This window comes from Petromyzon marinus, chromosome 61 (genome assembly GCF_048934315.1).
Source record: "Petromyzon marinus isolate PM22_M1 ecotype Great Lakes invasive population chromosome 61, UKy_Petmar_22M1.pri1.0, whole genome shotgun sequence".
Taxonomy (NCBI): domain Eukaryota; kingdom Metazoa; phylum Chordata; class Hyperoartia; order Petromyzontiformes; family Petromyzontidae; genus Petromyzon; species Petromyzon marinus.
The window spans coordinates 95,492-118,832 of NC_133727.1; the positions used below are offsets into that span (position 1 = coordinate 95,492).

The 23,341-nt window shown below is 48.0% G+C and overlaps 2 protein-coding genes across 6 annotated transcripts in view; both read right to left on the minus strand.

Moving 5' to 3' along the window:
- Positions 1-11,125, minus strand: part of LOC116955687 (mast/stem cell growth factor receptor Kit-like) — a 29,046-nt gene extending 17,921 nt beyond the window's left edge. For both annotated transcript variants that reach the window (XM_076053401.1, XM_076053400.1), the window contains exons 1-6: positions 9,654-11,125; positions 8,712-8,842; positions 5,750-5,918; positions 3,447-3,627; positions 1,916-2,034; positions 664-812 (exon numbers count right to left, since the gene is read on the minus strand). In XM_076053401.1, coding sequence (XP_075909516.1) covers positions 664-812; positions 1,916-2,034; positions 3,447-3,627; positions 5,750-5,918; positions 8,712-8,842; positions 9,654-9,711 — 807 coding nt within the window. In that variant the 5' untranslated portion in view covers positions 9,712-11,125. The remainder of the gene's footprint in view (positions 1-663; positions 813-1,915; positions 2,035-3,446; positions 3,628-5,749; positions 5,919-8,711; positions 8,843-9,653) is intronic.
- A 7,820-nt stretch (positions 11,126-18,945) lies between these two features.
- The window catches only part of LOC116955668 (uncharacterized), a 37,974-nt gene continuing 33,578 nt past the window's right edge, over positions 18,946-23,341 (minus strand). For all 4 annotated transcript variants that reach the window (XM_032976892.2, XM_032976894.2, XM_032976893.2 and 1 more), the window contains one exon: positions 18,946-23,058. In XM_032976892.2, coding sequence (XP_032832783.2) covers positions 23,051-23,058 — 8 coding nt within the window. In that variant the 3' untranslated portion in view covers positions 18,946-23,050. The remainder of the gene's footprint in view (positions 23,059-23,341) is intronic.

Consider the following 23,341-nt stretch of genomic DNA (forward strand, 5'->3'; position numbering starts at 1 on the left):
CAATCTCCGGTATCACAGCTGGTTGTGTTTTACTGTCGGTATCCAATTTCCGGTATCACAGCTGGTTGTGTTTTACTGTCGGTATCCAATCTCCGGTATCACAGCTGGTTGTGTTTTACTGTCGGTAACCAATCTCCGATATCACAGCTGGTTGTGTTTTACTGTCGGTAACCAATCTCCGGTATCACAGCTGGTTGTGTTTTACTGTCGGTAACCAATCTCCGGTATCACAGCTGGTTGTGTTTTACTGTCGGTAGCCAGTCTCCGGTATCACAGCTGGTTGTGTTTTACTGTCGGTATCCAATCTCCGGTATCACAGCTGGTTGTGTTTTACTGTCGGTTACCAATCTCCGGTATCACAGCTGGTTGTGTTTTACTGTCGGTAACGAATCTCCGGTATCACAGCTGGTAGTGTTTTACTGTCGGTATCCAATCTCCGGTATCACAGCTGGTTGTGTTTTACTGTCGGTAACCAATCTCCGGTGTAACAGCTGGTTGTGTTTTACTCTCAGTAACCAATCTCCGGTATCACAGCTGGTTGTGTTTTACTGTCGGTATCCAATCTCTGGTATCACAGCTGGTTGTGTTTTACTGTCGGTAACCAATCTCCGGTATCACAGCTGGTTGTGTTTTACTGTCGGTATCCAATCTCCGGCATATCACCTGCTTGTGTTTGTAGAGGAAGACGATGAAAAGGGAGCTAAGGAAGACGAAGAACACCGATAGGGTGAGCGTCACCTCGAAAAAATTGTTCTCCTTGCCGGACAGTTTGACGACGCTCTGGATCACAACTGGTCGCTCCAAGCCGCTCCCTGGGAAAGGGGAGGAAAGGACGTTTAAGAGACCCAAAGATTAAAATTAGAAACCCCATAGATTTTCATAGAGAACAGCAGATTCACATGGAGACTCAAAGATGTACATAGAGTTCCATAAATTTACATAGAGGACCGCAGATTCACATGGAGACTCATAGATTTACATGGAGACCCATAGATTTACATGGAGACCCATAGATTTATATTTACATAAATACCCATGTATACATTTTTTTGACATTTACCAGCATCTCTTCACCATCAGGGCATCTTTTTCAGAGGGTCATGATCAACCCCGCCTATTCCTCGCTTGTATTGGGCTAAGTGACTCCTTCGCAAAATTAACGTGACTCTGACCTCCAGGACCCTGCAAACTACCACGACCGCCCCATCACGAACTCATCAACCATCTCCAAACTCTTTGTAGCACTTCGCCCTTGTCAAAGGTTGGTTCACTTTATCTTCCAATTTCTGTCGCCTGCAGTCTGTCTACTGCGCTGCTCGCTCGACCGAGGCTGCACTTGTTAAGACATCCTCTCCTCTCTCGACAGCAGTTCTATGCCTGCTACCTTCGACACTTTAAACTTCAATATTTTGATTGAATGCCTCGAATATGATTTCACCATCAGCAGGCACAGCCCTCCGGGGAATTCCAATGTGGTGTAGTGTGCAAGGAGTGTTGTGACCTGCAGTGTGTCGAGTGAATGAGTGTGTTGTCGTGTAGCGGTTAGCGCGCTGTGCTACTAACCCAATTTCCCGAGTTCGATTCCCGCTCACGGCCAACACCATTGACGATTATTTAAATTACTTATGGGTTACCCCTAGGTCGACTCAGCCTCAAATGAGTACTGGTGTGGTGCTGGCCACCCACCCCCTCGTGTGCCATTCCGGCCTTCGTAGGTGCTCGCTAACAGCACTTGCCCCAACAATTTGTTACAGGCTATACGGGGGGTCTGTGTTTGTTGTGACCTGCAGTGTGGTGGTCGTTGAAAATTTTGGATGGCAAGAGCCCTCAACGTGGGTGGAGGAATGAACGAGCGACGTTCATGAGGAACGGTAACCGTGGTGGGAGCCATAGCAGAGGGTGTGTTGTTCCTTGCCATTAACGTGAACAAAGAAGTCCACAGACGTCTCGTTGTCTTCGTTCCTAGCGACGAACGTGTAGATACCTCCATCCTCCGGTGACACTCGGTGAATGACTCTCCCATCACACGTGTCGCTACAACACATTGGCCAATTAGACAGTCAGTTAATTCATTGCATGACCATCACACCTGTCGCTCCACGCATTAATTAGTCAATTAATTTGTAACCATCAGCCGTGCAGCTACACACATGAATCAATTAATTACACGACCATCGCATGGTAGCTAAACATATCAATCAATTATAGAATCAGTGAATTTCGATTTAAAGCTTTCGTGACTGCAAGGATTCATCTTCTTTGGTTCTTTTGGTAAAGTCACGTAGAATGAGAATAAATAATAATAATAATAAAATAAAACAATAAAATTCTCACGACGTTTCGGCCACAACATAAGTGGCCTTCTTCAGGTGAAAGGAACAAACCTGTCGGGACGACAGAGCTACAATTAGCTCTGTCGTCGCTCTGTCGTCCCGACAGGTTTGTTCCTTTCACCTGAAGAAGGCCACTTGTGTTGTGGCCGAAACGTCGTGAGAATTTTATTGTTTTATTTTATTATTATTTTATTCTCATTCTACGTGACTTTACCAAAAGAACCAAAGAAGATGAATCAGTGAATTATTAAACAATCATCACAACTGCAGCTACACATACATCAGCCAATTAATTACACGTGAATGAACCAATAAAATCGTTAGCCACTCACAGCACATTTTCATGGGCACATCCGAGCCGAGTTAGAATGGGGCCATTATGGTACGGGTGATTTTCCCACTCGCCTTCTTGCTGTGCCAAGCCAGAGCCGAGCCCTTATGCGCAGACTACCCAAGACTTCCGAATCGGGCTCAGGGCCCAGCAGAACCAGTGGGTGGGGCCGGTGGTAGTCAAGGCGTGCGATGTCAGTCGGCACGCTGCGTGGACACGACCCTCACTCCACGCCCTTGGTGGCTAATATATGTTAACTACCTCGCCTGGATTACAGGAGGTCATGGGTTCGATCTTGACGCCTGCTGTATATTTGGCGTTTTCCGGGTCTTCCGTGTTTTTCCCTTCATATTTAGAATCCATGTGCGTTTACAGTATTTGGCTGCTATAAATGTCCACATGATGATGATAAGCCACTTTGTTGAGCTATCATTTGTGGCCAGGTTACTTCTGAAAAAAGTGCTTTATGGCTCAGTGGTGCCTTACCTGGTAAAACAAATATATAGTTTATATCTCTTTCCCAAGCTCTATGAATAACAACAACAAGCTTTGCCCAACCCAGGAAACGTGTTATCCTCTTGACTATTACAACTTTTGACGGAGCTGCTTCGTCGCCGGTCATCCTCCAGATTAGCACAGTCGGCTACGTACAGTGGGAACGACGTTCAACATGCATGCACTTGACATTTTGGGTCTTTGGGACCCTGTGCTCAGCAAATGCGTAAACACAAAAACCCTCTGACACACACGTGCCCCGACACGTTTGTGGGATGGCGCAATACCTGGTTTCATTGTTGCACAAATCCCCGGAGCCGTGGTCTAACATCACCGTGCCATTGCGCAGCCACTGGCGTTGGGTCTCGCGAGGGTAGGAGTCGATGGCGACCTTCATCTGGAGCGTCTCCCCTTTGCTCAGCTGCAGCTCCCAGGGTCCATCCACGCTGAGCACCACGTAACCTTTCTCTGAGCGCACGCGCGCCCAAAGAGAGAGAGGAGGTCGAGATGGATGGTCACATCGACATCAGGGCAGCGTTTATCATGGATAATACAGTTGACGATCAATTATCTGGTGTGAGATTATCCGGCTTTCAATATTATCTGGCTGTAACCAGTCCAGCGATCGGCACTGTGTGCGTGACAAAAAAAGTAGCCATGCTCGATTTCAGTGTGAAATATCATATACAGGATATTATACACTACATACTACAATTAAACAATATAAATACTCTTCTTTGGTTCTTTCGGTAAAGTCACGTAGAATGAGAATAAAATAATAAAATAACACAATAAAATTCTCATGACGTTTCGGCCACAATGCAAGCGGCCGTCTTCAGGTGAAAGGTACAGAACTGTCAGGACGACAGAGCTTCAATGAACGATGTTAAGATTCGTAGCGACTTTTAAGCTGGTTGGGAGAAGTGAGGCGCCTTGACAAAGGGGTTTACATATCAAATAGCTGAGGGATTAGCTTGTGACTGGTCACAGGAATGGCGATGTTCAAGTCAAAACCTACACATCCACAGAGGCTACGAGTAATTTAGCATTGAAATAGCTAATGGATTAGCGTGTGCAAATAACTGAGGGATTAGCTTGTGACTGGTCACGGAAATAGATGTCACAAGCTAATCCCTTAGCTATTTCAATGCTAAATTACTAGTTGCCTCTGTGGATGTGTAGGTTTTGACTTTAACATAGCCATTTCTGTGACCAGTCACAAGCTAATCCCTCAGCTATTTGATATGTAAACCCCTTTGTCAAGGTGCCTCACTTCTCCCAACCAGCTTAAAAGTCGCTACGAATCTTAACAGCGTTCATTGAAGCTCTGTGGATGTGTAGGCCTTTACTTTAACATCTACTTCTGTGACCAGTCACAAGCTAATCCCTTGGCTATTTCAATCCTAAATTACTAGTTGCCTCTGTGGATGTGTAGGCTTTGACTTTAACGTAGCCATTTCCGTGACCAGTCACAAGCTAATCCCTCAGCTATTTGCACAAGCTAATCCCTTAGCTATTTCAATGCTAAATTACTAGTTGCCTCTGTGGATGTGTAGGTTTTGACTTTAACATAGCCATTCTTGTGACCAGTCACAAGCTAATCCCTCAGCTATTTGATATGTAAACCCCTTTGTCAAGGCGCCTCACTTCTCCCAACCAGCTTAAAAGTCGCTACGAATCTTAACATCGTTCATTGAAGCTCTCTCGTCCCGACAGTTCTGTACCTTTCACCTGAAGACAGACGCTTGCGTTGTGGCCGAAACGTCGTGAGAATTTTATTGTGTTATTTTATTATTTTATTCTCATTCTACGTGACTTTACCGAAAAAACCAAAGAAGATTAATCCTTGCAGTCACGAAAGCTTTAAATCGAAATATAAATACTGCACGTTTATATATTATCCATGACTAATAACTACAGTAATAAAAATATGAATCTACGATAAACTGCAGGAGAAGGCCCCACCTCTCGAATTTGTAAATCCCTAATCGAGTGACAAATTTAGACCCTGACGCCGGCACACAACGCCCTACACATTTCAAAGGGCGCTGTGGTGGCTAGGAGATGTTAACTCCCTCGCCTGGTACGCAGGAGGTCGTGGGTTCAATCCTGACGCCTGCATATTTGGGGTTTGCGTGTTCTCTCTACCCGTGGTCGTGTTGAGTTTTCTCTGAGTCCTTCGGTTTTCCCTCTACATTTAGAATCAATGTCACGTGTTTAGAGTATTTGGCTGCTATGAATTTGAGCTATACAGGGCTATATAGCTCAGTTGGGCCCTACCTGGTAAAATAAACAGTGTTTGTTAGAGTTAGTTTAAATCACGTGAGGGGGATCGTTAACGCCAGCTGTAAAGCAGACGTAAACATATTTGATGGTGAATACGCACGGCAATGTTCACCGAGGGTGACTGCCTGATTCGAACTATTAAACTCTGGAACAAGCGGGAAAAGGCGCCACTGCAGGGCCACGTCGCTTCCCACCAAAATTCCCTCCCACCGCCTCTTGACCCCCTTCACGAAACCTCATCCGCCGCCGGGTACGTCGTCACCCTCGAGTATGGCGCGGCCAGCGTTGGCAAAAAAAATCTCACCGACCACGCGAAGCCAAAATGACTCGTTCAGGGAGGCCGTCATGGACACCGCCTGGCACGAGTACTCTCCCGAGTCCTCCACCCGCAGGGGACCCAGGACGAGCGTCTGCTCGAGGAGGAACTGGCCAGCGGAGCGATGCGAGTACTCCCTGGTTTCATTCAGAGGGAGCTGAGAGACACAGAGAGAGAGAGAAAGAAAGGACATTATCGGCCATTCCCTGCAACGTAAATGCAGGGCGGCAAGGTGGTGGTGCAGCGGTGACGCTCGTGTCTACACACCAACAAGCGCCTGGGTTCGATTCCAAACTCGGGGTGCCTTGCCGTGTGGAGTTTCTACATTCTGCCGCCCTCTTTTGTCCTCCTATTGCTAAAAGAAACACCACACAATGTGACCGGTATTGACCTAAACATATACTTCACAAGGTCATGATAGTCACGGGAGTCAGTGATGCTCTCCTCAATAAACAAATGCCCAATACAAATGCAATTACAATACAATTGCATACACAATATGTAAGCAGAATTACCAGTGTGGTGAAGTATGGTCGAACAAATTTACACGACGTGCGTAGCGTCAGGACTTCCTCGTCCAGCAGTGGCTGACTTAGAGCTGTACACAATTGGATGCGTTACTCTCCCCACGGTCGTAGACAAGCCTCCACAATTCCGCCTGTCGCCTGATGAGGCCAGTTGTAATTACCGGCGAAACGTCAGAGTGCTCGAATTGTAAATGTTGTGGGTTTATATTCTACACAACATCGGTGTGCTGAACTAGTAACGAATTGGCACGTTTTGTTTACATGACACAACCTTACTATTTGGCTGTGTCATGTGGTGGTGGGTTTAATGACACATTTATATTTATGCGATCTAACGCAAAAAACATCTATTATGGACGATATTGGTCACGAAAGCCTGCTACGTGTTTTAAACCACGTGTGTAGGTCCAAATACCCCTCGCAGACCACGACGGGTACTTGGCTAACCTCAAGCGTGACGCCCTGCTTACTGAAATTATTGATCGCAGCGTCACATTGCCAGATGCTGCCTTGCGCAAGCTTGCATTTACTGCATGTTGAAGAATCAGGAGGAGTTAATGTACTTAAGCAATTAGCCCTTATATACCTTTTTTATTTACCCTGACTCACCATTTCTCTATTTTAGACTTCTATCGTTTTTTTTCCTATCGTAACTCGCTCACCCACTCCTACTTGTCACCTGTGATCAAAGAGCTTCATAGCTCATCGAATTCCTAAGCCAGTTTAAATAAAGATTTATGATTCTGTACAGAAAGTAGTCATCATCAGCTGCGGTCAATCCACTGTTGGACAAAGGTCTCCCCAGGCCACCGCCACCTCACAGGATCTTGCGAGGCAATGATCCATCCAGCACTTTCACACAATTCGATTTCATTGCTCCCAACTCGGTCGCCCGGGATTTTACTCCATGTCTAAATCGTGTGACTGCATCGCTCCTCTTCCTTTCCTCCGTGCACTGACTCTCTGTAAAGTGCAGCAATTACTTGAAGAGTACAGTAGTCCCCGAGAGAACGTTTTTAATCCGTTCCACGAAAACTACTGTAAACCGAAATAACTGTTAATCAAATACACTTATAAGTTGAAAAAATGAGTACAAATCACTAAGTCTGCAAGGGAGCGGTTTCCACTGCCAAAACAGAAAACGTAATGTAAACAAAGCTAGTCGAGGTCTAAACGCTCATAAATGGGCATCGCTGATTGGTTGAGGGCATGGCTCAGCCCACTTAGCGAGCGCTCAGATTGGCCTACATTGGCGCCCGCGTGCATAACGTAAACATATAGGGAATCAACATTTTTACGTTAAGCCGAATGAGAGGCGGAACGTTAACCGAAAAACCGTTAACCGATGTAACCGTTAGCCGAGGGACTATTGTATTTAGTTGGCTCCTAAATATGTCACCGCCTAATCAGCTTAAGTTTTATACTTCACTGTGAAAACTTAAATCTGCTGATTCTGCTCCACTACCTATAATGATTGCACAAAGACCAGACTTTGTTGTTCGGTGGGAGAAAGAGGATTTTGCAGCCAGGCTCCACGACTGTGGAGTTTCCCTTCCTGCATCGGTCCATTATAGGGGAATCTGAGTGCTGTTTACGCTTTTGAAATCGCATCCTAAAACGCACCCGTTTTCTTTTTTTACCACAGGCTTTCTCCATAACCTAGCAAGCTGTTACGTGCAGTGGTTTGAGGCCTTCTGCAGATTGCGCTATTGTAGAAAACCGAGTTTATCATTACTATTATTATTAATCTCCTCAGTCGATGCCTTCTCGGACGCGTTCCATTCCTTGGCTGACCCTGCCGAACCCGCTCTAGCTCGCCTTAACAGTTTGCCGAATGACGTTCATGGGATCTTTAGATGCGGTGTGTACCGGACGTCACGTGTTTTATGGTTAGTACACGCCGCAGCATTCGCCTGGATGGCCTGCTGGCCAGAGGCGCAACTCCCTATTTCAAAGGGGGATCTATTACAAGATCCGACTGTGGGCCCCCTCCTTTCTCCCGACTCTCTTTTACTGAAATAGCTATGGATGTTTTGAAGCTTGTATAGAATAATTTGTAGGCGTTAACTAAATATAGTATTTAGTTGTACCGTGTATTGAGTTTAGAGGAAGACAGTCTCACAGTGACAGTGTTCATAAATAAAACCATTTCAAGGCACAACACTCACAACTAAGTTGTTGTGCGTCACTTGTCTTCTTGCTGGCCCCATCGGTCTAGGATTTCCTCAACGGTGATGGATCGTGCAAGTTTATGCTGCTCAATTGATGCAATAGTCAGATGTGTTAAATGGGCTTGGTCCATGGTAGACCGCAGGTAATTTATAATGAATTTAAAAAAATCCTTAACATTTTGTTTACTTATTCTTTGGGTCTTTCGGTAAAGCCACGTCGCTGCCCTAGTACCGGTACCGAGGCGTTGTCACCTTATTCAGCGTCCACTCCAGGCTGACCCTGCGATCTTCGTTGGCGACTGTGCAGATCACGCTTAGGCCCTCTCCCACCTTCCGCACGGCCCCCCTGGTGCTCAGAGTCAGAGGACCCAGGGCGTTCGCTCCTAGGGCACGGAGAACAGCCGGTGGAAGCAGAGGGGAACACACGGCGATACGCGTCAACGGGGTTGTGACGTTGCCATGACACTGTTATTCATTATTATGATTATGATTCCATTAGTTTGCTCAGAAAAGCCTCACCGAGTCCAATGGAAGTTCCTGCCAAGGTTCTGCAGTAAAAGGACAGTGTTGCTGCTGTGAGTAAAAGGGCAGTGTTGCTGCTGTGAGTAAAAGGGCAGTGTTGCTGCTGTGAGTAAAGGGGCAGTGTTGCTGCTGTGAGTAAAAGGGCAGTGTTGATGCTGTGAGTAAAAGGGCAGTGTTGCTGCTGTGAGTAAAGAGGCAGTGTTGCTGCTGTGAGTAAAAGGACAGTGTTGCTGCTGTGTGCGTGTGTCACAAATGCCCGCGCATTGCCTCAATTAAAAAACAAATCACCCGCATATTACTCAATGAGGAATTATATGCAGTGACATTGCCATCCTCCTGTGAAATGACTCCACACTGTGCATGAAACACAGCAGGCAGGCAGGAGCAGCAACAGCACCTTCCTTTTGATGCAAAATACCAAACGTACTCCGTAATCAGGAACCATTTCTCAACTGGCATATTTGGACCATGGGACAGGCACACAAACGGTGTGCACTCGTTTCTCGAACGGCATCACGGGGGGGCTAGCACTCATCTAAATCGGTGGTCCTTGATACAGTGGTGAAAACTCCACGTTCTCGCGGCGGGAGTCAGGATGTCCATCGGGGGTCAACGCAAACAACCGGGATTCTCGCGCTCCCCTGCTCACGCTCGGTTGGAATGGAACGGTACCTGCTTGGATGTTCAGGTAGATGAGCAGCAGCTGTTGTCCCCATAGCAACAAACCCATCGCTGCCTCCCCCCCTGGACAGCTTTGTCCGCTGCCAAAGCGTCCAGCAAGGGTCCCACGGCCACGTCGCCCAGAGGCCCCTGCAACGGGAGTGATGAAAACGCGTGAACGGGAGGCGCACGCACCTATGTGCGTGTGTGTGTGTAGGCATATATATAGAGGTATATAATGTATAAATTCTCAACCAAATTGTTCCACTGCTGGGCTCATTTTTTTTCGACTTTTCCTGTAAGCCCTGTCTGGTGGTTACAGAGGTGAAACCGCTACCCGGCTCTGCCGTGGAGATAAGAATCCATTAAAACCAATATTTTTTTCCACGGGCACACGTGCTGGTGCTGCTGCCGCTGCGAGGCAGCAATTCAGGTGACGGGCGGAATGTGCCGCGTGTGGGTAACCCAAACACATTTAATAGATTTTAAACATAATTGTTACTATGCACGTGTGTTTATTATCGCTGTTGTTGCTATCGCTGTTGTTGCCAGCCGGTAACACCCCGCTGCTGGGCACAGCCATCCCCATTCTCTTCCATTCCTTCCTTGCCTCCATGAGTCTATGGGTCTCTGTGTGAGTCTGTGGGTCTCTGTGTGAGTCTGTGGGTCTCTGTGTGAGTCTATGGGTCTCTGTGTGAGTATAGATCTCGGTGAGAATCTGTGGGTCTCTATGTTTGTCTCTGGGTCTTTTTGTAAGTCTATGGTTCTGAGTTTAGGGGTTTGTGAGTCTATGGGTCTCTGAGTCTATAGGTTTCTGTTAGTCTATTGAGGCTCTGTTAGTCTATGGGTCTCTGTGTGAGTCTGAGTCTTTGTGTGAGTCTATGGGTCTTTATTTGAGTCTATGGGTCTTTGTTTGAGTCCATCGGTCTGAGTCTATGGGTCTGAGAGTCTATGGGTCATGTGTGAGTCTATGAGTCTTTGAGTCTATGGGTCTGTGTGAGTCTATGGGTCTGTGTGTGAGTCTATGGGTCTTTGTGTGAGTCTGAGTCTATGGGTTTCTATGTGAGTATGGGTTTCGGTGTGAGTCTATGGGTCTTGTGAGTATATGGGACTCTGTGCGAGTGTGTATTGACGACTTGGACGTACTTGTCTTGAGATGGTTTCTTTTTTAAGGAGCAACGTGCTCACACTCGAACAGACGGAGACCCCACTTTAATAGCCAAGTCTCCCACACATTTCCCTTTTATACGATCCTAGGCCACGCCCCCATTCTCGAACCATCTCACAGGTTCTAGACGCTCGCTCTACCACCAGACTCTACCATCCTCTTACATCACTTGGCCACGCTCCGATTCTCCATCATTCCCACATCCACTAGTCCACTCGTACTGCAAGCTGACTCCCCTGTCATTACCTCCCATGGCCACTAGTCCACTCACACCATAGATTGACGACTGACATTACAAGTGGATGGGTATCTTTGCGAGTCTATGGGTCTCTGTGTGAGTCTCTGGTTGCTTGAGGCTTCCCCCATTCCCCTCCACCCCCTCCCCCACTGCCGCTGCTGCTACTGCCCCCCCCCTCCCGTCTGTACTCCCGCTGTCTCCCTCGAATTCGCTTCCCTTCTCTCTGCCTCCTCCACTCTCACGCAAGCTGGTTTCGTCTTGCATCAGCTGTTCCCATGGCATGTCCTTGCCCACTTACAATTGATTTCTTGCGTGTTTTTAATAGTAGTGGCGAGATGTTAACTACCTCGCCTGGTATACAGAAGTTCGTGGGTTCGAGCCCAACCCCGACGCCTGTATATTTGGAGTTTGCATGTCTCTCTCTCCGCATGGTCGCGTGGATTTTTCTCCCGGGTCCTTCGTTTTTTTTCCCTCCACATTTAGAATCAACATCATGCATTTAGAGTAATTGGCTGCTATACATTTCCACGTGATAATCCACTCCGTTGAGCTATCATTTTGTGGTCAGGTCGCTTCTGAAAAAAAGCTATATAGCTCAGTGGGCCTAACCTGGTAAAACTAAAATAGTTTAGAGTTTATACCTACTCTTTACCACACACGACAGACTACCGTGAAACCCATTTACGACGCTGGGTGGACACCGTAACGGTGACAGCTAATTGCAGCTGCCGTGCAAGCTAGCAGAATCGAAGCAGTTCAGTTGAGTTTATTTTTGAATTACCCTGTGAACCAACAAGCTCTTGAATTGGATTTCTTGTATAACGGTGGACTTGCCGTTGTATAAATATACAAATGGCAAGTTTGCTGTGCGAACTAGCTCCCCCTTTGTTTCTCAGCCTAAACGGTTGAACTGACGTGTTTATTGCCTAGACATTTTTACGCACGTGCGGAAAACCAACTTGCACCACTTAATTCCACAATTTTTTTCCATTCGGTTACCGGGAATCCACAAAAAAATATTTTAACCACCTTGGTTTTTAGTAATATTGAATTCCCCACCCTTCTGGACTACAACCCACAATCCCAGAAATTCACATCCAGGATCTTGGTGTTTTGCATCACAGCCATAGTGAGAAACTTGCGAGAATCCGAAACCCAGACCATGGCACTTGAAAACTAGTGGTGTTGGTTAACAGGGTCTCTGACGTGACCATTATGAACCCCCTTAGAGAGAAAGACAGACGCCGGAACCAGCAACCTTATTGTACGTATGTTGAACGTCTTTCGCACCGGATGTAGCCAACTGTGATGATCTATAGGTGTCTGCGGGTCTTTGTATCTCTGTATATTTCTGTGAGTGTTTATGGGAGTCTCTGTGGGTCTGGGTGTCTGCGGATCTCTGTGCGTGTATGTATGTAGAACTTCTTTCACACCATACGTATCCAATCGTGCTAATCTTAGGTGAAATGTAATCCTTTCACTCGACGCAGTGAGTTTGTCGACTCACAATCATCCAAACTGAACCGCCGAATACAGAAAATGGAGGTGACGGTAAAGGGGCAACAGTGACAATTGTTTGCCCATTGTCATTGCTGGCAGAAGGGGCCTCCACTAGAATGGACTCGAGAGGGTATTTGGCTTAACTCTTCCATACTGGCTTGCCGTTTTAGAAGACGGGGGGTAGGGGACAGGGATTTAAGAAACTTGCCCCATTGTTTCCACCAGGAGCAGGGATTGAACCGGCCACCTCTGAATTGCAGAGTACACAAAAAAGGAAAACAAAATTACATTAAATGTCACAAAAAAACATTTGGCTTCTGAGGAAACATATTTGCAAGGAAGTGGGGTTTTGTTTTTCTTTCCAAGACACATTTATCGTGACTAAAAACATGCATGCCGGCGGCAATCTTCAATTTTTCAGGATGCCCTAAAAGTCATTTAAAAAAGCCACAGTGCAGGAATTCCAAAAACAAATGGAAAAAAAAGCCGCGAATTTGTACACCGCACGTGCCGTGTCGCATTTGAGGCAAGGAGGTAATTGCATTCGCACAAAATTGAAAACCGGTGCATTTATAATGCTTCCATGTTTTCCTTGCAGCGAGTGAAATTAAGCCTTTCCTCGTTCCACCGTTGAGCCACCTGGGTGATCTTCGTTGCTTACACTTTCTGTACATTGAGAATCCTGTGAGACAGATTAACCCAAAACAAATAAGGGTAATATCACGTTTCTACAGTCCAGAGGGTAAAACGCATCCCAAACGTGCGCACAGTGTCAGTCAATAAAGGTCTACAAATCTGGACACGTGCCCACACACGCAGCTAGCAGATGACAAGGACGCAGCCCCAGCTCATAGTTCGGTCTCGCCCTGTCGAGTCACCGACAGGACGGTCCCGGCTACACGGCTCGGCCACACAGGGACGTGGCAACGACCGGAGCGCGTTCACAGCTCGCGGAGCAGTTTCACGGTTCGGGTCTTGCTGGCAGCACTACTTAATACTGCCGGTTGTAAAAAAACGAAAACAATACGCGCCCGTGTGCTTCATGGTGAACGTTAGGGGATCTCGTGACGTCACTCGTAAGGAGGCCATTGTGTGCCAGCGTCACGGTCCACACGAACCTATTGACGGTGGTGCGTGGTATTATATTTTAAACAAAATTTTTCACAATAATTATTTATCCTGCGATTCGCAACCCCGGTCAGAAAATCTTGCGGGGTGGTGGTGCGTCAAAATCAGTTCTCGTGACGTCAAAGTGGTCGGAAGATGAACGTTTATATAAGTGGCCGTAACACGAAGCTTCGCAGTTTGTTGCCGTACAGCAGTACCCAGCCACGTTGACGTTTGGCTGCTCCGTGTTCCCAAGGCAGATTTGATTCCTCGTGCCCTAGACTTGGTCGGACGGTTCCTTGATTCGTTTCCAGAATTGTTTCTTGCTGGACGGTGGCATCAAAAGACTACAACTCGTGGTGTCACCACATGGGACAGCGGCTGCTGAATCGAAGGCAACTTCTGATGGGACAGTCTGCAGCTCGCTCAACAGCAGCAGTGACATCATCGGACTGTTTTAATGATGACCGGTGTGTTATGCTGCACCGGTGTACCGCCAATACGTCCATACACAAAAGAAAACTTAAAAATACCTGTAAGTTCCTCAAGATATTTTCGCATATCCTCCAAGTTCTAGCGGGGCGAGAGACTGGTAGCGAATAGCACCAACGAAGGCCAACATGGCACACGAGGGAGGGAGTGTCGCAAGCACTACGCCCGGCCACGTTGGTCTCCTGTGCTGAACTTTACCCTGCACCAAGTATTTATTAAAGCCGAGTCGATGGGGAGGAGGCCTGGCGCCGGAGGCCCGGCGCCGGAGGTCCGGCGCCGGAGGCCCGGCGCCGGAGGCCCGGCGCCGGAGGCCCGGCGCCGGAGGCCCGGCGCCGGAGGCCCGGCGCCGGAGGCCCGGCGCCGGAGGCCCGGCGCCGGAGGCCCGGCGCCGGAGGCCCGGCGCCGGAGGCCCGGCGCCGGAGGCCCGGCGCCGGAGGCCCGGCGCCGGAGGCCCGGCGCCGGAGGCCCGGCGCCGGAGGCCCGGCGCCGGAGGCCCGGCGCCGGAGGCCCGGCGCCGGAGGCCCGGCGCCGGAGGCCCGGCGCCGGAGGCCCGGCGCCGGAGGCCCGGCGCCGGAGGCCCGGCGCCGGAGGCCCGGCGCCGGAGGCCCGGCGCCGGAGGCCCGGCGCCGGAGGCCCGGCGCCGGAGGCCCGGCGCCGGAGGCCCGGCGCCGGAGGCCCGGCGCCGGAGGCCCGGCACCGGAGGCCCGGCACCGGAGGCCCGGCACCGGAGGCCCGGCACCGGAGGCCCGGCACCGGAGGCCCGGCACCGGAGGCCCGGCACCGGAGGCCCGGCACCGGAGGCCCGGCACCGGAGGCCCGGCACCGGAGGCCCGGCACCGGAGGCCCGGCACCGGAGGCCCGGCACCGGAGGCCCGGCACCGGAGGCCCGGCACCGGAGGCCCGGCACCGGAGGCCCGGCACCGGAGGCCCGGCACCGGAGGCCCGGCACCGGAGGCCCGGCACCGGAGGCCCGGCACCGGAGGCCCGGCACCGGAGGCCCGGCACCGGAGGCCCGGCACCGGAGGCCCGGCACCGGAGGCCCGGCACCGGAGGCCCGGCACCGGAGGCCCGGCACCGGAGGCCCGGCACCGGAGGCCCGGCACCGGTTCATATAAATCACCACTGATGTTGGCTGTGAATGAGAATCAAACTCGAGCCACCGGGTTCATAGCAGTGCTCCAACCCACTGCACCACCACTCACCATGTGCACCAAAAATCCACAACCCTCACTGGCTGGAATACTTTATAAATTTATTGTAAAATATAACGCTCATTTCCCTAGGAAAGGCCTCACCGAGTCTCAAGGCTTTTTCAGGAGGTTCCTGACAATTATTTTTTGTTTGTTTGCAAAAGGGCCCCGATGTTGCCGCTTGATGTAAGCTCAGTTGAGTGATTTGGAGGCAACTTTCAGTATTGATGGCTGTTTGGCGAATACCCAGTTACAGCACTTTGCATTTCACACAGGCTTTTGCTATCGCCCGATGATGCTGGTCATAATTACCGGCAAAACATTACAGTATTCCAATTGTAAATGTTGTGAGTTTATTCTCAAACACACAACCGGTGTGCAGAACTAGTCACTAAACTAAGCCAGTTGCTTTTTTTTCAGAAGCGACCTGGCTACAAATGATACTAATTGGCATGTTTTGTTTACGTGACAAACCTTACTAATTGGCTGCATCGGGTGGTGAGTTTTCTCCGGTTACGTATCACTAAAAAAAACATGCACAACGTTCAGGGCTTCGGGCAGGGTCGGCGGATCAGCCTCGTCTCTACCGCGTGACTAGTTTGGGCCACTTTCAAAGGCCCCGCTGGAGTGTTTGGCCCTGGTCTAATGTCCCAGTTGCCCTTCTCCGCCGCTACACCAAGCCTCGGGAGAGACCCTGACTAATAAGTCGCTTTAAGTACCATCGGCATGAACATAGGCGAATAATTTTCAGATTTCAAGTTGATTTTGTTCAAACCAGCCGAGAACTCGAGACGCCAGGAGCAGGCCCCCTCATTTGCACGAGCTGAGCGGCTCTCCCCCCCCCCCCCCGCCTTGTGCCCGTTTGGGGCGCGGCTGGATGGGGACAGACCACGACGAGTGGCGTGCGCTGCAAAACATCTTCCCACACCACCGCTCCACGTAGTGGAAACCGCTGGTCGCACTCACACGGCAAACTTTCCACCAACGCGGCAGCTGAACAAATGTCGGTAAGGCACAAAATGGCCGTGCCCGTAACACGGGTGGCCCCCCCCCACCCCTCCACGCACGTGCAGTTGCGGGTCCGGTGCAGGTGTTCCTGTCAAACAGGGGTGGACCACATTCCCCGAGGCTACCTGCGCCGATTCAGGAGTCTCTCGCTTATGCTCGGTCTCTCTCTCTCTCTCCTCTTCAGCCCCCCACCCCTTGCGCATTTCGCTGCTCTTCGTTACCACGCCGCGCTTCTCGCCAGCATTTCCCGTGCACTCTCGTCAACAAGAACGATAACAATGATGATGATTTTGATTTAAAGCTTTCGCGACTGCAGGGATTCATATTCTTGGTTCTTTCAGTAAAGTCACGTAGAAGGGAAACAATAAAAGAATAAAAATATAAAATAATACAATTCTCACGACGTTTCGACTGCAACACAAGCAATCATCATCAGGTGTGAAAACCACAGCAAGAAAATTTGAAAAAAGTGGCGTTTTTTTTACGTTAGCACCACGGAGAGCAATTTGGCAGTTATTCAGATGGACGAGTCCATCTATGTTCGGAAAAGAGGAGGGGGAAGACGAAAAATAATGGATGCGGTCTGAAAGCCACCGTAAGCGTGAACAATCAATTAAGACCCGAAATCGTTTATCAAATCCTTCCAATGATTGCTAAGCCAGAATCCATCTTCTCGGTTGAAATTGTCTCTGTATATGTGGATAGCCTCATGAACGAATCTCTCATGGTAGCCAGGTGGCTCTATGGTGCAGAGTCTTGATGAGGGAATGGATGGTGGTGGGAATCCGGTTTCAGGTAAGCATCCGTATGGGTAGCTTTCCTGTAGACAGTGGCTCATTGAACCATCAGGTCTCTTTTTTATTAGGACATCCAAAAAATTTAGCTTGCCATCTTTTTCGACTTCCATGGTAAATCTGATGGTAGAGGTACGTGGATAACACTTTTGTCATCTGGCCACATGGCCGGCCTGCTCTAGACCAATTCCTCGACCACATCAATTCCATACACCCAGCCATCAGATTTACCATGGATGTCGAAAAAGATGGCAAGCTACCTTTTTTGGATGTCCTAATAAAAAAAGAGACCTGATGGTTCAATGAGCCACTCTGTCTACAGGAAAGCTATCCATACAGATGCTTACCTGAAACCGGATTCCCACTACCATCCATCCCAGAAGAATTCCCTCATCAAGACTCTGTACCATAGAGCCCAATGCATATCCGACCAAGAACACATAGCCAGTGACCTCAAGCACGTACACCAAGCTCTTAAGGCTAATGGTTACTCCGACTACACAATCCGCAAAGCTATCACTCCAACCATGAAGGACCCTCTTGAGGAGCCTTTCAAAACCATCACTTTACCCTACATTGTGGGGATCACAAAAAAAGATCTCCAAAATCTTGAATAAACACAAGATCCAGGTCCGATTCAACACATTACATAAAATCCGTGATCTGGTTCCGTCTGTAAAAGATGTGATTCCAGACATACAGTACCCTGGCATCTACAAACTAAGTTGTCTCTGTGGTAGTAGTTACATTGGAGAAACCAAACGACATGTCTCGGACCGCATTCGTGAACACAAAGCAGACCTAAAACACGGTAGGACCAACACCTCGGCCGTGGCAGATCACTGTTATAATTCAGTAGGCTCACATGACATTGACTTCTCCAAGACAAAGGTTCTTTGCAAGCCATCTGGCTACCATGAGAGATTCGTTCATGAGGCTATCCACATATACAAACACAGAGACAATTTCAACCGAGAAGATGGATTCTGGCTTAGCAATCATTTGAAGGATTTGATAAACCATTTCGGGTCTTAATTGATTGTTCACGCTTACGGTGGCTTTCAGACTGCATCCATTATTTTTGTCTCCCCCCTCCTCATTTCCGAACATAGATGGACTCGTCCATCTAAATAACTGCCAAATTGCTCTCCGTGGTGCTAACGTTAAAAAAACGCCACTTTTTTCAAATTTTCTTGCTGTGGTTTTCACACCTGATGATGATTGCTTGTGTTGCAGTCGAAACGTCGTGAGAATTTATTGTTTTATATTTGTATTCTTTTATTGTTTCCCTTCGACGTAACTTTACCGAAAGAACCAAGAATATAATGATGATGCTACAAAGTGTAACGCCAAATGGAGTGATCTTTAAGATAGAAACAGGATTTCTCCAAAATTCTGGCCATTGCCCAAAAATGCCGATAGCGCAAGTGAACTTTGTACCGTTTAGAATGAGAAACGAAGGCAATCGATGCCTTCGTGAGTGAAATTCCACTTTAAAAACGGTGACCAGTTTAACAGTTACAATTTGATATCCCCGGTGATGACGTGCGATGAGGCTGGTTGTTGTTAATCGCCAGCGAAACGTCGTTAATTCAAATTGTAAATGTTGTTGTGGATGCATGCATCGGGCCGTGTGTTCCAGTGGAGTAGCTCCAACAATATTTTTCCCTTTTTGTTATTTGCGAACTTTCCGTAACCGTGGTGGCTTTTGTTTCTCTCGTTTATTCTGAGCCCCACTACGCAGCCTACATTGTGAGGTTCTTCAATCGTGGCCTGTATTTCGTTGTCGATGTAATGTTTTTAATGGTGAGATTTAAAAACAGCTTTTAATCTAAAAATGAACACGACACAAAACTGCCCACAACAGCAAACCCTGTTTTTGTATATTACCGTGCGCTACAAGGCAAAGAGAACAATTACGGAGCTAATTTTATAAACAAAATAGCATTTCTGAACAATCAGGCAGCAGAGGGTTTTTTTTGTGGTTGAGCTGCAACGCTCCCCTGGGAACGAGAGCCGAAGGCTGTGACAGCGCCGGCACGCGTGGCCCCGGCGCGCGTGGCCCCCGGCGCGCGTGGCCCCCGGCACGCGTGGCCCCCGGCACGCGTGGCCCCCGGCGCGCGTGGCCCCCGGCGCGCGTGGCCCCCGGCGCGCGTGGCCCCCGGCACGCGTGGCCCCCGGCGCGCGTGGCCCCCGGCGCGCGTGGCCCCCGGCGCGCGTGGCCCCCGGCGCGCGTGGCCCCGGCGCGCGTGGCCCCCGGCACGCGTGGCCCCCGGCGCGCGTGGCCCAGCACGTCCGGACTTTGCGTGGTATTTCATCGTGAGCATTTCTCCATTACCGCGGAATCTTTGACTGGTCGGCACACTATGGCCAAGGAAAAAAGAAAAGAGCCAATTCATGATCACGGTTCCCAAATCCAGCAGGGTGCCCTGGTTATTCCTGCGGGCGTGGCAAGCGGTAAAAGTACGTGCCGTCGTCTTCGCGGTGGAGTTCGTTACGCGTCCCACGACGTTCCAAAAAAAACGAGTTGGCTATTGTGTGCCGGAGTCCGTTCCAAATTTATCAATTACAAAGATTACACTGAAGAAAATTACTCAACTAGGGATCACACACAGCAGCAGCAATCGCCCCATACTGCAAAACCACTGCCGACATGCGAAACACAGAAGCACCTTCCCCTGCGATACCATATGCACCAAAGTTAATGATAAACTTACACTAACGATTACGCAAATCTTTCTCCACTTAAAATAACGCATCGACCTTGGAGAGCAAGTGTATAGTGCGTTGATCGAAGAGGCAGAGGTGATAAATTGTGGTTGTGTCCACAGAAACGGGATAGATAATACCTGGATTTGATGGTGGCAATGGGACTGGCAATAACCATGCAAGGGCCACCTTCATTTCATGCCATCTGTACCATTAATATGAAGGAAATACAATTAAATGCACCAAGGATACAGCACTATGCACAAAATAACCCTTCTGATATTAGTTTGGCGGGTAACAATGATTGCGTTTGATTACATTGGCAGAGCCACAAGCATTTTAAAATTCACTCAATTGTGATTACGTTTGATTTGCTCGAATCTAAATCCCGTTAAGAATTCCTAATTCATAGAATACATAATTCATAGGTTGACAATTCCTGTCCGTCTCATATGTCCTGTCTCGTTTTTTATTGTTTCACTTATATTGTCCGTCTTTCTTTATAGTGTCCATCTCATTCGTACCGTCGGTGTACCTGGTCTCGTCCACTCCTTCTGTACCATCTGTTGTGTTGGTGCCATCTCATTGGAATGCTCGGTCTCGTTTGTACCATCATAGATTGTCCAACTCGTTTGTATCGTCTCATTTGTACTGTCCATCTCGTTTGTACCGCTGCGTTTGTTTCATGAGCCGAAAGTCACTGAGCGTACGCGTATAGCACACAAATATAACCTGGATTAGTTGTCCACAATCTACTTAGACGCACGAATCAATGCAAGCATCACAACCATTAGAATCAACTTCAATGATTGAATGCACCATGACATGCCAAATGTTTATGTTAGAAATTTCTCAATAATTTGACATCTGACATTAAATAATCCTTTGCCATTTCTCTCGAAGGTGGGAAAATATTTATATTTATGTAAGTTTCAGTTTCCCCGCAAGCAAAACAGAATCTGGGCTAAAGGTCCGAGAAGTGAGCCGAGACCCACTGACTGACATTGCATGACGATTACACTCGAGATTGACCCTCCGACTATGTACGTCATAAAAAAGCAAAAGTGGTTGCCTGGATAAATGCACATTGAGGCTTCCGGTGCGCACCTCCTAGTCACAGCACAGCGATGCACATTCCATATTCATATGGCAAGGGCCAGTCTATAGGGAAACCAGAACTATATCTATTCTTAGCTCTTTTGGTAAAGTCACGTTGAAGGGAAACAATAAAATAATAAAATATATAAAAAACAATCAAAATTCTCACGACGTTTCGACCATAACACAAACGGTCGTCATCAGGTGTGGAAAAAAAAAACCTGATGACGACCGTTTGTGTTATGGTCGAAACGTCGTGAGAATTTTGATTGTTTTATATATTTTTTATTATTTTATTGTTTCCCTTCAACGTGACTTTACCGAAAGAGCTAAGAATATGAAACCAGAACTGTTTTGCTCTTTCCCACAAAGTGGTTGAGCATTTTAACCACCCCCAGGAGGGCAGGGATGATTTGCCAAATCAACAGCCAACCATGATTTGAACTCACAGACCTTCTGATTGGGAGCCCCTGGCTCCACCACTGGGCCACCCCGGTCGGATTGAAGCGAACAACTCGGCGCTCTGAAGGGAATGAGCGAATCATAGACATTCACACTTTACACAATTAGAATGTGAATTGTCCTTCAAAATTAGCCACGGTGACTGTTGCACACACCCCAGCAAGCAAATTTGTCATCACGATTTGCAATCACGGTTACATTTAGGGAGCGACATTTCTTCTCGGTCTTTTACACACTGTCGCTCGTATAGTTTTTTCCGATTTGCGCTCCGTCCGCTTGAAACCGTTCCACTTGCTACGAGACCCTAAATGTGACACGACAGCAACTTCTCATCGAGCATTTCACTTCCATACACTGTCGCTAAGAATGTGATTTTGTCACAAGTGGGGGAGGGGTGGTTATTTTCATAAAATTCCACGGCTAAGCTGCAGGAAAAACTAAATTGTTCCCGGAAAAATGGGAAAGGTGCCTTGCTTAAAAAAAGAAAAAAAATCAATTTGTATAAATATATATCAAGTCAAAAAAATTACATAACTGTTTCAAAGTTACGTTGAAGGGAAACAATAAAATAATAAAATATATAAAACAATAAAAATTCTCACGACGTTTCGACCATAACACAAACGGTCGTCATCAGGTCGAAACGTCGTGATAATTTTTATTGTTTTATATATATTTTATTATTTTATTGTTTCCCTTCAACGTGACTTTACCGAAAGAGCTAAGAATATGAATTACTGCAGTCACGAAAGCTTTAAATCAAAATGTTTAAAAGTTCAACCATTTTAAACCAAGTGGCTTATTTGTTATGGTTTTATCGATTTAATAGAATTGAAAGTTCGAGTTAGCTCGCCTTTATATTTTTTTAACGGTTGCTGAACAAACGTCCAAAACATAAACTCAGTCGGCAACAAACAGTACTATTTTATCAGAGTTGTAAAGGAGTAAAGAATGCAACGCTTTTTTTTGCATTGAGCCAAGGTCGTTATTGTGGGAGCTTGTGGGGGGACAGAGACGACGGTGGTGACGGGAGAGGGAATTTCAACAGTGGAGCAGTGGGAGGGAAGACGCGGAGAGAAGTGAGGTAGACCTGTAGTGTGGCGAGTGAATGATTGGGCGAGTGGTTGAGTGGGTGGGTGATGGTTGAGTGGGTGGGTGGGTGAGTGAGTGGGTGGGTGAGTGTGTGAGTGGTTGAGTGACATTCCCCTACCAGGGACAGCACTAGCCGCCTCCACCCCCACACCCCCTCCCATCGCAACCATGGCAGCACCGGTACCAGTTTCAGCTCCGTGAAGTTGCAGAATTTCTGAGAAGAATGAAGCACCCAAATCTACTGAGCTTCTGCAGCCATGAAACCATTTCACTTAATTTTACGATTTCCATTACCAGCAGTGACCTCCAACACCTCTGTGATAAAATCGTAACCTCAGCACACGAATCGATGCGTACGTCATGAAAAGTAAGACGTTATGTTAATCGAGTAAAGCATGTTCGAATACCTCGTTATAATTGAATTGTGCTAATGTAGCCCCCCCAACGACTACGTGAATACCCATGTGCGCAAGCTGGACTGTGGTCAGGTGGTGGGTTAATGCGGGGTTCTCGTTCGATGACGGGCAATTTTGGCATCGAAGCTAGCGCTTTTACAGACCTGCAACAACAAAAACATTGGGATAACATTAAATTCACAGACCTCGGCAACATACGGTATTTTAAACATGTTCAACAGAACTGTCGCAATTGTGGCAGATGCTCACGGTTCCAAGCCCATGGGCTGCCCCTGGTTAATACTGATGGTGCATGGACAGTAGAACACGACGTGAGCATCAGTCACAGCTCCCGGGGATTCGCTCGCGAGAGCGAAGCCATTGTGTGCCCACGTCACTGTTCAAATTTGACACATTTTTTTAATTACGCAGAAAATTACTTAAATT